This window comes from Rhamphochromis longiceps, linkage group LG7, assembly GCF_057381845.1.
Source record: "Rhamphochromis longiceps isolate RC_006_pf linkage group LG7, R_longiceps_female_GT1.1, whole genome shotgun sequence".
Classification (NCBI taxonomy): Eukaryota; Metazoa; Chordata; class Actinopteri; order Cichliformes; family Cichlidae; genus Rhamphochromis; species Rhamphochromis longiceps.
Genome location: NC_140563.1, coordinates 48119836 through 48135036, shown reverse-complemented (window position 1 = coordinate 48135036; position 15201 = coordinate 48119836). Strand labels below are relative to the sequence as shown.

General features: G+C 36.8%; 1 protein-coding gene across 1 annotated transcript in view; it reads left to right on the top strand.

The window, feature by feature from the left end:
• Positions 1-15201, top strand: part of astn2 (astrotactin 2) — a 306591-nt gene that overhangs the window by 82553 nt on the left and 208837 nt on the right. The window contains exon 3 of the mRNA XM_085413994.1: positions 2197-2623. Within this exon, the coding sequence (XP_085270120.1) occupies positions 2197-2623 (427 nt within the window). The remainder of the gene's footprint in view (positions 1-2196; positions 2624-15201) is intronic.

The window sequence follows — 15201 nt, the reverse complement described above, 5'->3', positions numbered from 1 at the left end:
TCCTTATGCTTTTTTATAAATTCAAAGTTTTGGCCTTTTGTCTGTTTTCCCAGTTTTCAGAGATATGTTCTCCTCACATGGCAGCCGCACTACAAAAAATACCACAGAATATGATGGATTTCTGTAGACCTACTACAACAACAGGAAATACAATTTCTTTTCAAAACCCAGTTTCACTTGTAGTTTCCACAGCAACCACCTGACACTTCATTATAGATCAGCACTTTTTTTTTAATTTAAGTGGGATAATTATGGGTTTTCATGGCAAACTATGTTATACTATATAGATCCACTGTAGAGTGTGTAATCACATTTTCATAGAAAGTGACAATTAATTTTTTAATTTCACTTTAAGTGGATATTGAGGTGAACTAATACCTATCTATGTAAATGTTTTAGGCAGCATTTTATCCATATTATTTTCATTTTTGACAATCATTTAATGGTTGTCCTACCAAACCATCGAATGTGACACCATTATTACCCTGTGCCTAAAATTAAATGTCAGTCTATTTTTTTTCCTGTTGTTTAGAGGAAACCATTGCAGACGAAAAATACTAAGGGGAATTTGAGAATATATTTCTCCAAAGCTGCCATCCTTTTGGAGATTAATGGACAAGCATGTGTATGATACTAGTCCTCTCTGCTGCCTCACCCCTCAGCATATTTGATTTATGGACACTCGGCAGTGCATGAGTTCTAATTTGAAAGGGGTTTGTTTTCAGTCATGAAGATGGAATTTTAAATGTTGTGATGAATGAACCCTTGTGGTTTTTATTTATTACTCTGTTGTGGTGTATTTGTGTGTGTGTGTGTGTGTGTGTGTGTGTGTGTGTGTGTGTATATGATTTTCTGTGTTCCTATTTGTGCATGTATATGTGGATGTGCCCGTATAATTTTGTAAATATAGCCGCACTGTTATTTATGTACTTGGAAAAGTGCTGACGCTGTGTTTTCTGTCTGACATTATAAATTTATCACCCTTAGGTAACTATGTCTTGCAGAATTCAATATTGCGTCTCACCTATTGGGGGCCAGTGTGAAAAATCAAAGAATAAGTCATGCCCTCCGGTACTTCCAACCATTCTGTCTGTGCATATGGATTTACGTTATCATCCAACAACTGCGTATGGCGCGGTGTTTGATGTTTCTGTGGTCAGATATTGAATGAACCTTGGAGAAATGTGATGCTCCTTGGTGAATTTACAGGGGTATAGTAAGGGCTTAGGGAAGAAAGAGAGGGCAAAACGGGCTAATAACCTTTGTGTATTGGTATGTGTGCTCATTCCGAGGGGGGTTGAGATGCAACATTGCTACAAAGAAAATTATTTATGCTGAACCTCTGTCTGTAGTTGTTAGTGAGACTTCAAATAAGGAATGGAAACAGCAGTGGCATGTACATAGTATAATGCAAATCATTTATTCACTTTATTGATTTGATTTGCAACTCATGATGTAAAATGATTCCTGAGAACTGCAGAGTTTGGTTTGTGGTAGTTTTTAGTATTATTTATTTTTATTGTGTTTTATATCTGCTGTACATGTTCAGTTCAGTTCACTGTATTCCATGTGCCGAATACAGTGTGTTACATGTATCTGTAGCCTTCCTATCTTCTAATGGCTTGCTGATGTCTTCATTGCTATAGGGCTATGCTCTGTTTTCTTCCTCTTTCATGTATAAAATACTTTCGCCCCTCATCAGCTTGTGTTGTCTCACAGAGACTGGAGATAGAACATAGAAGCCTAGTTACCATTCATATTAACAAATTGAGTATACATACATTAAATTTGTGAAAATGTGACATGCTTGTTGATTAGATCAAACTTGCAATACCCTTTTCTCCACAGTGTAAGATTATTGTTATTTTTAAAGACTGGTACAAATAGACTTTCTCAGAACTCTGTTAGCCTCATGTTGCTTTGAGAACTCTCATGTCAAAGTGTTGATTGCCAGACCTCCTTTATTAGCTGGCAAATTGTGCTAATTGGCATTCAGCCTAATATAACTGGCACTGAGGCGGTGATTATAATTGTTATTATAAGATGCAAAGCCCTCTCTTTATTTTGCAGTTTGTAAAATTAAAGCTGGTTACCAGTAAAATATCTTAAGTTCTCTGAATTTGCTCTCATTAAGAGTTGTCGTTGTGTGCCTTCCTGATATTCAGTCTTTTTCTCCTTTGTTTTACTTTTATCCAGGGAGGCCTCATAGCACTCCTCCTCCTAATCCTCCTTTTCACCCTTGTGCTGTATACCCGCCATCGATGGTGCAAGCGTCGCCGTATCCCCCAAAAGAGTGCAAGTACCGAGGCCACACATGAGATCCACTACATTCCCTCCGTTCTGCTCGGACCGCAGGGCCGTGACAGTTATCGGGGTTCTCGAAGCACACACCAGCATGGCAGCTCTGTCATTGGAATGCCTATTCGTGAGACTCCAATTCTTGACGATTACGACTGTGATGACGAGGTGGACGCAGGCGGGCACTCACTTAACTCCACACCCAACCAGATCCACAACAAGCTTAGTGATGGGAAGGTCCTAGATGACTATGGAGTTGGCATCCAAGGACATCCAGATATGATGTGCAAAGAAGACGATATTAAGCATAATTTTGACAAACGAGGTAGGTTGGTTGTCTGAAAGACATTCTCCTTGAAAATGAAATTAGAATTATGGAAATATGAACACTGCACGCATGAAATTAAGATTTATGGGATCCCTGTCATATTAACTGCATGATGTTGGTTTTGTTCCTATCATGCAGCTGTGAGCAACATACTAAAAAAAGAAATGGCAGGTGTCATAGGAAATGTGTCGTGCTCAGTGGTAGCTGTGCTGCTTTTATGAGCATGTTTTGTACATCCACGGAGTGTCTCTGTGCCAGGTGCTTAGATTACTCAGCATGGACATTTCACTTGGCTAAGGCCAGCCCACCCATGTTGTTGATTGCACAGCATGTACTGCTTATATTTTTTCAGAAAAATAAGTAGTTTTGTATGATTCCTGCCATCATCTAACATTTGCAACGATACTATCTTTAAGTTGGTCCTACTGTTTCCTACTAAAATAAGGAAGCCACAGTCTCAAACATACACTGCTGCTTCTTGGCTGTCATATCTGTCCATTCACCTACTATATGTATCAAGTTCAAATCTAATGTACTGTCATTTAACATCATTTGTGAAGGTCAAGTGACAGAGGCCACTTGTCACGTCAATTAAATGCTGACTTGTGTCAGTGGGCGGCTTTTTAATCCCTGGTAAAAAGAGTCATGGGTCTCCACTTTGAGCAAGATAAATATGTTTCGTATAAAGTAATGATAAAACTTTTTTTAGCCAATAAAATTTAAAACTCCACTGCAAACATCGTTATTTCAAGCTATGCATAAAGTATTTGTTTACAGTACCCTCACAAACCTTCTCTGTTGGACTGTAGGGTTCCTTGGTTATTTGTTCTGTATCACAAATTTAAATCAATTAACATGCTAAAAATGCTCAGAATTATGAAGTTGATGGATATTTTAATTTTCTGAGTTTAAATCATCCTATTTAAGTACTGGTCTATGTTTTAAAAACATTTATAGAAGGGAAATCTGTGGAAAACCTGTTGTTTGATGCAGTTTCAGCATTTGTTTTTTATAGAGGAAAAATTAATAGGATGATAAAATATCATTATGTCTAGAGTTTTGAACAAAAGACTGACCTGAACTCACTGTAATTGCAAAACTCTAGGATATAGTACTTTCACACACAAATGTCCATATTCACATTTACATCAATTTAATCTCCAGTTCTTTGAATTCCTTAGATTAACTATAGAGACAGATTAACAAGCTATTAATCTTTCAGCTACAGAAATTTAAAGACATGATTCATCCATAAAAGTGACCAATTTAAAATTAAGATCTACCTCTATTTATTTATCCTTGACATTTTTAGTGTACTGGGCCAGCAATTCATCCTCTCCTCTCAGTCTCTTTTAGATCTCATATATGTTGTCTCAAATAAAGCAGCCCTTATCCAAAAACACCCATACCAAGCAGGTGTTTCTTTTGTAAATTTGTTCTTATCAAAAAAATTATCAAAGTTGTAATTTATGAATGCAGTCTTTCAGTAATATCAAATTGTTAAAATAAATTATGAATGACAGTAGGTTAAAAGTGTTGTTTTTGTGTTCTTTATTCTCGATATTTTTATTTTACTGCATTTTATGTGGCAATGTAAACGGATGAAATTCATAAATCAAACTTAAATCAGATTTGCTGTCTAAATACACAGCCTCACTAATACAAATAAAACAAATTTGACTTTGTAGTGATGCAACAATTATTTATGATTTATTTTTTGTTGGCCATGATTTAATGGGTGATGCATACTGACTTGGTTAAGATTTGAAGAATAAAACTAAACTTATTCGAAATCTTCCATAGTCTTAGATTTAAATGGAGATACTCTCTCAGAAATAACTGACTTGAAGTGCACTGTTCTTTGTATTTAGTAGAGAGACTGACAGGAAAATGAGCTAATGGTGGACGGTGATAAATTGCTAATGTGACTAATGCTTTGTTTTGGATGGTCAACAACTACCTCCCAGTGGGATAAAATGGCCCAAGCCTACAGGCTCAATATGTCTGTCTAGAGGACAAAGGGTTATGTGATTGTACTGTGGTTCATTACTGTCAACCATAAAAGCATAGTGAAGTTCTTTGTGGCTGGCATTGTTTATTGGGTTTTGGCTGCACTATGTGTCTAATTTAATAGATTAATTAAAATTTAGTCTAATACTTGTTTTCACAGAATTTGCCATGTACTTATTAACCTAGCCCTTGCATGTTTTCATTTTCTTCAATGGCCCAACTAGTTTGTTGACTCATGCATTAACCTTTAATGTGTCTATATGCAAACATACAAGATTAAAACCACAAAAGCTTTATTCTCAGAATATAATTTCCCCAAAACCAAATGCATTAGAAGTCCAAGGAGTGACTAACTACTTCAGATATTCAGTGACTGGCCTAGGACTCACACCGCTGCTCTGCCAACACAGTCCTGAGGGCATCTGGGATGGGGCCACTGGTCTTCACATTAATAACAAGCAAATCCATCCAATTTCCATTTAAAATGACTCTTGTTAGTCCTATCTAACACACACTCTGGAGCAGAGGTAAGCAGCAGAATGCATTCACCTCACTGGTTCATCCATGAACAGTGCAGTAACAGGCTCGGTAGTAATGTATCGCACTTATTTTGAAAGTAACTTTCAAGGTCACATTATTCTCTGACTGAATGCAATAACTAAAAGAACAAAACAAACGTATGTTTTTTATAGAAAAGCTTGTATCAATGTCTATGGCGAGAAGGTAACTAAAGTTTAGAGTAAATAATATTTTTTGTTATCGTTGTTCACCTTACATTTTTGGAAAGGATATCTACAAAAAGAGGACGGGGATTTACAGTCATAAAGTATAGCAGTTTCAAACAAACCTGTGTTTTAAGTAGCTCTATATTTTCTGTGCTTTAAGTCAGACCCCAATATTTCCCTAGCATGGCACGAGTCCTTAAACAAAACCATGAAAATGTTTTAAGATGTCTTAGACGCCACAGGAGAATTTTGTATTGGAGATAAAAATGTGTTCTCATGACGCATATCACTGCTACAAATTCTACATTAACACATTTCTGATTGGCAAAATGCATTATGTGGATTAAAATGATTACATTTGGCACACTGGATGGGCATGCATAATGGTAATATACTAAACATGAGTATCCAGATTCAAAACAATGTATTGATTTCTTCCTTTGCTCATCCTCCACCATTTTCATTAAATTAGGCGTGGAAGTTTTCTTTATTCATTTTCTTTCATATTTTTTAGTTTTGTTTAATCTGACACTGAGACACCACACAAACAGGCAAACAAAACTGTCACAAAGAACTTCACTATGCTCTTATGGTTTTGCCTCCTTGGTGGATAAAAAGCAGAACATAATTTCTGATATAATAAAAAAAATGGTCTTAAAATAGCTGAGGCTTAATTTTAAGGCAAGTACAATGCTGCTAGTCAGCTGTTAAGATTATAGCTTTATATCAGTTCTCACTCACTAGTAATGGGATCTCATTAGCAAAAAGAAACATTAAACGCAAATTGAAGATTCTATTATGTTTTAATAGTCCATATTACTTCCTGTTGGGCCTTTTATTCCTTTTAGTGAAGTTATGTTGCTTGCAAAAACTGCTGAATGGAGTTATTTTGTATTTATTTCAGTTGTAAACACTGATGAAGCCTTGGACAGCACATGTAACCCACTGAGAATCATCGGGATGATACTTAGATTTTACATCTTCAGATATGTGGCTAAGTTTTGCTTAAAATAGACAAAAGAGAAGAATGCATTTAGACAGAAGATCCTGCTGCTACAGTAGATTTTTAAGTTCCCTGCCCCCTATGGAGCAGCTACCCCCAATCTGAGTAAAAGCACATTTTTTCTAAGAATAATGGATCTGTAAGTTAATGTTTCTTTTCCCACTTTTTTTTCTATAGCAAGAACACAGGACCAGAAAACATCTAGCAAAATATATAACTGTTTCTAAATATTACAACGAAACCACAAAACAGTAATTACTGTATCCAAGACTTCTCAGTGTCCTCAAGGAAAGCAGCGTTGAATCATATAGGCATGTGGCTCTTTGTTATTTATTGCAGTAATAACTAGGTACAGTCTGGCAAAAACTTTGTTTGACATTTATTTCACATATATTCTTAACTGTGCATTCTTAAAGTCCTTCATTATTGGGGCTGCACTCACCCACTTGAAACCAAAAGGGAAAAAGGGAAGTATTGTTATTATTGTCATCAACAACTCCATATTCCCTGCCAAAGTTATTAAGTGTTTACTGAGCCTTAATTGAACTCAGAGTAATAATCTAGTGTCGGGCTTCAGATCACTAATGTGACATCATTAATGGGAAATGGATGCCAGCTTGGCACAGTCAAGCTACCTTGGGGTAATGTTTTGATTAATACTGATTCAAGCTCGCTCTCCTTCCTCGTGATAAATAGATGGGAATCATGACAAGACTTCACATTCTTCCTATCCCCCATCCACAGAAAGCAGTAAAGCTGTGTGTTGTTAATGATGTGAATTTATCACAGTAAGATGAATGTGACGTATTTCAACAAACACATACAATATAAAGCACACTATAGCATGCACAAGTCTACAAAAACATCCCATGATGAAGATTAAGGATGCACATGTTCAAAGACTAAGATTTTGTAAGTCAAAAAATCCAATAAATGTGTACTGAAATGAGATTTTTGAGCTCTAGGCTAGATTAAAAAACTTCTAGTCATTCTTGCCCACTCCAGTGTGAAAAAGGCCTGTGTCAGATTCATCAGTCTCCTACAATTTCTGGTGCATTGTTTAGTAAGGAAGTTTCAGAGGAGCACAAGATGAGCAAATCCTCCCATGCACAGTGCAGCAGCTGATGAGATCATTTTGAGCAGCAAAGAAAAAATAAGGAACTAGAAACCAGTAAATCCGTGTATAGCAACTCATTGAGAAATGAAGCCTTAGTAATCTGATCCAACATGAAGCCTTTGTCAGGGCCAGACAAAAAAAATGCCTGCAGAAATGAGTTTGTAAGCACTAAATCAATACATGGTGGTCGATCACATGCCATCTCGTGAGCCATCTGTATGAGACTCTTTTGAAATGTGGTTAAGGCTGGTCACCCACAGCCATCAATATGTTTCTGTGCTGCCATGATTCCCAACAGTCTGTCCATTAAAATTATAGGTAAGGAAATAGGAAAAAAAAAAAAGGAAAATAAATGTAAAAATAGCACAACAGACACTAAAATCCTAATCTTAAATAATTCATATAATATTTGAAATTACAACGTAGGTCAGAAATACATTTCTAAAATGCATTTTTAAGAATACATTTCTGAAATGGAATTCAGATCTGCAAAACAATAAACACTAATTATTTAAGAAGTTTATTCCGGTGTGAAAGATCAAGTTGTGAAAGTTTTAGTATATAACCTTAAAATAACCTTAAATCTTCTGTATGTACCTCTTTTTAAAATGGTAAATAAACAGGTACTCCATTTTAGCTTATTGGAGACAAATCCAGAACTGCAGCTGTTCTCCTCAGCCTGCCTTTGGTCAATATGCACTTTGTGGAATACTATTGCTTGCAGCATATTAAATTAACTGAATTGTTTCTGGGTGTGATAAATTATCTGAGTGTGTGATAAATTGGCACTCTATCATAATTATATATTTGCATAATGTTTTTTCTGCTTCATTTCCGCTCCTACATGTGCTGGAAATTTCTTAGCAACTCTCAGGCAAGATCTGGAAATAATTGCTAATATTCATTGTCTTTGGAAACTGTCAAAAGTTAAACATCATTTTACCATGGAGACACCCCATCACTGCCTGACTGTGCAATCACTGGGTGTCATTAATAATCATAAAAAAAGAATAATAGTATGGCAATTGAACATATCCAGAGTTAATGGTTTTGTGATTATATTATAACCATTATGTTTACTATAAGGATGTTCTAAATATGAAAAATAACACAAGAGATCTACACAGAAAGTGGGGTTAACCCTGGAACAGTTTGTCTCTATATTATATTTAAAGTTACAACACAAGTAAATTTCACTATGTTGGATTCATAATGCACACACAAAACTATCTCTTCAGTCTCCAAAAGCCAGAAACAACAGGGCTCTACACACACAATTTGTGTGCCATTTGAATAGGCTTGGTGTACTGTGAGAACATCCAAACGCTAAATGTAGTTATGAGAAACCCCTCCCAAGGTTATATCACTTAAAAAACTTGGACTTAGAAGTGTTCAGAAAGCATTATAGAGGTACATTTTGAGAGAGGTTAGAGTGTATACAGAAAAGAAGAACTTAACTAATCCAGGACTTTTTAAAGTTACTTTAATCAAAAGCATTATTTGGAGCGATCGTGGCTCAAGAGTTGGGCGTTCATCTTGTAATCAGAAGGTTGCTGGTTCGAGCCCGGCTCCGACAGTCTCGGTCGTTGTGTCCTTGGGCAAGACACTTCACCCGTTGTCTACTGGTGGTGGTCAGAGGGCCCGGTGGCGCCAGTGTCCGGCAGCCTCGCCTATGTCAGTGCGCCCCAGGGCGGCTGTGGCTACACTGTAGCTTGCCATCACCAGTGTGGGAATGGGTGGATGATTGTGTATAGTGTAAAGTGCTTTGGGGTCCTTAGGACCAAGTAAAGCGCTATACAAATACAGGCCATTTACCATTTATTTCTTTAAGTCTTATCTTGCTTATCATTTCCAGCTCTCAGTCTGCCCTGTGCTTTTCTTGAGCACAAAAAATACTTTTCAGTTGGTGTTTCCTGTTGGGAATAGGCTGCATGCGACTGTAGCATTGCTACTTATTAAACATTTACTCACAGAATACTTTATCCAAACATTTTTTCGAGTCTTGTGTCATAATGAATAAGGACATCTAAAATATTATTGTAAGCCAGGTTTTGTTCCTCAATGTTGGGACGTAGACTTATTTGTGATTACCAGTCAGGAGGTTCAGCCTGTCTGGAGCAGTTGGAGGTCAGAGCTTGGCCTGCAATGTTCAACTGGCACAGCACGGGGAGACACATTCATATTTTATTCTGGCCCGTGGCAAAAACCAAGCTATAGATAGAACTTTATTCTTGCCTCTGCAAGCAACACAGGCCTTAAAATATGCAAGTAGAAGGAAAGACCAGAAAGGGAAAGTGTCTAACGATGGGACATTAGATGTTTTCAAGTAGTTGAGAATGTTCAAATGTTCTTTGAACATACAACATTTTCATTTTGTATTGTCTTAACGTCAAAGTCAAACATGGATTTTGTTCCTCTGAAGCATATTCATCTCACAAACTGAGGCATTTTTATATAATTATTACATCTTACTGCCCAGTAGATGTAAGGGCTTCTAATTCTCGTCAATGTACAGTTTAAATCAATGTTTCAGCATTGTTTAACTAGGAAGATTTCACCCTTTTTGTGCTATTCCCCTGTGTTTTTGAATTTGTCTTTGTCTCTGAATATTTTGCTTATCATTATCATCCCTTCCCTTTTCCACCCCACTGTGCTCTTCCTACTGAGTCTCTTATCTGCATCTCATTCTAGTCATCACTTCATTTCTTTTTTCTTTAACACCAGTGGCGACCATTGTCTACCCATATCTATTCTGCCCTTCTCAGGCTCCCTTTTAGCTATTCTTCATTCATGTCTGGATCCCTTGTCTCCTCTGACACTTTTGTCTTTCCCTTTGTTTCTGTCTAACCTTTTACTCTCTCTCATGTACATGTCAGACTTCCAGAAGCACTGCTGTGAAGGCTTTCCCAGACAGCTACACTGGACTGTTCATATTGAAACAATGACAAATGTATTAAATCACAGTGGGAATCAGAGCTAGTGTGAACTCCCTACCCTATCCAACCCCTACCCACAACCCCACACAACCATCCCACTCACCCCCATTGATCTTCTCTGTACCCATTTGCTCCCCAAGCTGTGAAAGACGAGAGAAAGCCAGGGGAATAGAGATGTGACTAGAGGAAGTGCATGTGTCTGCATGTGCGTCTGCATGTCAGAGGTAAAAGCACAGAAAATATGTGAGGAAGTGAGGAAGAGACTGAAACATAATAAAAAAATTGAAATCTGCAGGAATTTAATTTCTTGGGCCCTCAGCTTCTTTTCTTCCTGCAGACTTTCTCCAAATTAAAGCGGCAGGGGTTTGTAGGGTCTAAAGATCTACACAAATATTCCCGTCATTTCCCTTGTGACTGCATGCCTCCATGAATATGAATGCTGTTTGGCTTCTAGGCAGGATGGCTAAGAATAGGAAAGATACATAACTTACTCTAGATGTTAAAACATGTATGTGAAAGAGGTAGGCTTGAATTGAAAGTAGATACCACAACAATTGTTTTGGTCTATCCATGATTTTTGTTTTTGTTGTTGCTGTTATTTTTTTATTTGTTTGTTATGTTTTCTGTCATGTGGATGCTGAGGCCCTACCAGATTTCAGTTCATGAAAACTCATGTTGGACAAGTCAGCCTAAACTGCTTGTTATAAATGACCGTTATAACAAGCAGTTTGGATTGAAATGGGGTATAATAGGACAAGCAACCTATTGTCAGCTGCTAAGATACAATTTAGTGTGCATGTATAGAAACAGAGCCCAAGCCATCGCCTAAGCTCCAATACATGCTTTATCACCACCTGCCTCAGGGCATGGGACATGGATGAGAAGCCTGAAAATGTTGCCTTGTGTTTCACTGACTTTCCGCAGAGAGGAATTGTCTTTTGAGCCTAAGAGAAATAGGGTCAAGCACTATTTATAGACAAAGAGTCATGGTTAAAGGTTTCAGTTTCTCACAAACAGTAATTCCCATGGGCTGTATCAGCAATTTAGTGGAAGATGGCCTAGTCATTGTTCATTTGGCTTGTTGGAGGAGCTGATCCTTCAATGCACTTTTTGCTGACAGAACAAATGTTTCTCTTCCTGGTGCTGGATTTCATTTTCTGTCAAGGTACAGGCATGGTTGTATCAGATTTTTACCCAGCGGTACAATTTTAGAAACCTCTGCTTCTGCAAATTAGTGATTTACCATCAAGTTTTGCTGTGGAAAAAAAATGTCATGATACATTAGTTTATGCAATCTGCCCTGGTGATTGTGACAACATCAACCACCATTATTTCGTTCTACTATTTTCAAAATATTTTCACCTTACTTAATATTTTGATAAAATAATCAAACGTCTTGTCCTAAGTTAACAATGACAATTCAGCCTGCGTTATGATCCCAACATTTTACTAATTCGTGTTGCTAGCTTTCTTTTGTAATTACTGACAAATTTGTCAATGTTAAAATGGAATAATTTAGATCAAATCTAACACTCTAGTTGAATTTTGTTTCTACAAAAATAGGTTTGGAAAAGCACACCAAATGCCATCAACAAAAGAAAAAGCAATCTGAGTAAATCTTGTTAATTATTTTTACTGATTTTACTTATTTGTTGATGAACACTGTTGGCACTGAATAGTTTGCAAATGCTAGCGCTTTTTTTTTTTTTTGCCTGAGTAGTGATGCTTTCCTGTCACCTTACTGCAACCTAATGAGAACACCAAGTACATGTCCATCAGAAAGCAAATTGCAGCATATTTTACCTTCCTCGATCCTATTTTAGTGGATTGCTCAACAATGAGCTCCCAGGGGAAGCCAGACAATGTGAGTTGCAAAAGATGGAGGAGGAGAAACAGGCAGATTGCAGTATGTTTGGAGTGGACACTTCAGACACTTTCCTCTCAGATAGTTTCCATGGTCATGGCAGTTTAAAAGGACAGATTTTGTCTTTGAGATATTAACATTTAGCTAGTATGTAAGGTAATTTATTAACAAGTTTTGAATTAGCCTACTTTGTGACTGTAATGAAAATAGTTGGTGTGATAGCATTTTCACTATCATTATATCAATATGAAGTCCAGTCTAAATGTGAAAGCTGGGTTTGGAGATCACTCTGTGCAAACCGCTCTGCTTTCCATGCAACTACTTCCTCCATAAAGAGGAAGTTGGAAGTAAAAGTGGGTAGAAGTTAAGCTATCTGTAAATATTTATATACAAAAGCAATTGCATGCCAGCTAATACACACTTTTGCAAAAGCCTGCATAAACCATAAACAAGCAGAATTGTGCTTCTGAACAATAACAGAAAATTGAGAATTGTTATTGCCTTGTAGTGGGCATCATGAGACCACCAGGAATAAGTTGACTGAGGCAGCATGCTGTTGACATCCGCTGCTTATGAGACACTGTTAACACATACTCAGCACTGATAAGGGAGTGACTGCAGATAAGGGAGATGAAAAGGAGAAAATTGAGGCAACAGAGCTTTAGCTGACATTGAACTCAAAATGAGAAGCCGGTGGACTTGGGGTCTAGGGAGAAACAAATGTCAGAATAAAATATCTTGATAGTTTTCTCTGACAGAAATGAGAAATGAAGAGCGACCCAAAAAATAGGAAGAGATTGTACTGGAGAAAGACAACAGAAAAAAAGTACAGGCAAACATATTTTTGTCATTCCTGTTGTATACAATACTGAAGTATACATCCATAAATTCATAATTACATTTTTTTTAATTGTTATTTTAAGATTTTGTATGTTTCTTCGAGGGGAAAATGTAGGAGAAAGTTTCTTGACAACCTTTCGAGACATATTAAATTTATTTCAAGGAGACTGGCTCTAAGCACTTCTGTTTGACCTAGCATTTATTCTTTATTCTCTAACATTTATTCTCCCTTGGGATCTAAAAAAGAAACAGATAAAGACTTTTAAACCATGAAATATGCATGCAAGCAGTTAACCTTAAACATGGTATCACAACTTCTCCTCAGTCATGACAGATCAAAGCCTATATAACAGATTCCCCGCCCTTGTTGTTTGTTTGCTGACTATGAGGACCAAACACTAGCATGAATGTCACAGCTAATGGCGCTCACTAAGGCTATTATGCATCTGGTCTCTTTAACCTTTGGGGTCCAGTATAGTGGTGGACTTGAAAGAACCGGATATACAGAACAAAACCTTTTTTTCCCCTGCACTGATTATCAGTGCATATTTCTTCTTAACAAATGAATACAATATTGCCATTTTCCTAAGACTTACACTGAAGATGCAGTTCTTTTTTTTTACCCCCTTAGGCTACCTTTAGGTCAACTGCATGTTGGCTGCCTTCTGGGCATCTGGGATCTCATCTGTACACAATGCTGTATCTTGACTACTATAGCTAGACGTGGTTTGGGTCAACCATTTGTATATTGTTACTTAATTCGTTTGCTTTATTTATGCTTTTATGATTAAAAATTGTGTTTTGGAACATCTAACCAGAGCTGTCTCTTCCAGAAAGATGGTGTCTTATCTATGGGACACTAGAGCTCAGCTCAAATAAAAACCTGTGATAGATTAGGAACTGATTTATGGGACAGCAGTTCCCACAACCAGTACCCCACTTTCCTTTAATTTGTCACACAGCTGTGTGTAAACAATGAACAACAGCATCGTGTTTGGTTCTCTTTTAATTTTAGGTTAAAAGTACATTTGTTGCGTAATCGATATTAATGTTTAATATCAGTTATGTAGCAACTGACACTGCTGCATAATTGACATTGCTTTTGTCATTACATGTTTATAAGTATTGGATCACTAAATAGGCTAACAACCAGACAGAAGAGCTTAAACACACGGTGGCCAGTGTGCTTCATTATTGCTGTTTACTGTGTCAGAAGAAAGTTACACAAAAGTAGGAATTATCTAGCACAGGCTAATACTGCATGGTATTGTTTTGTTTTAATATGAAGGACCAAATAATTATTCAAACATTTAAAAAAAGGCTTGTCTGTTACAAGTTGGACGTTATGAACATAATTCTTTGCATCTGCTTTTTGGCATGAACCTAGAGCACAAATAAGGATCTGTTTGGGGATGAATGGTGTCTGGAAATTTAAAAAGAACACCTAAATTTAAATGCATGGGCATAAACCAAAATGCATGTATGCCTCTATCTCTTCCTCTTATCTATTGCATCAGGTTGTATTTTGATGTGAAATAATAATAGTATATTCAACTTAGTTTAATCACACATGTTTAGAAATAAATACTTATGACTCAAAGACATATTATTCTGTTCCTGGTTCCATTTAAAACCAAAACTACACCCAAAATCTATTTTTTAAATCAAAATCTGTGTAAATACTTAAATAACTTGCCACTTTAACCTCCGTTTTCTTCATTTCCCTCTTCTGTTTTTGCCCTCTCATTGGCATGTATGATGCACATCGACTGGGAGCCACTGGATTACTCAATAAAGTAACACCCTGGCCAAGGAGCTTAAAGATATTGTGTCCAGTGCACTTCATTATTGCTGTTTACTGTGTCAGACAAAGTAATAAAGTTACAAATATATATGCAAAGCTAACAGAGGGGTGATGCTGCATGGCGTTATTTTTTTATGTGAAACACCAAATAGTATTTCAGATATCTAGAATAAAGCTGTGTCTGAAACAAATGGACATTATGAACATAATCCTTTGTGTGTAATTTATCAAGGGAGTGTATCTACTTGGTGGCTTGAAGATAGGACACATAAGGCA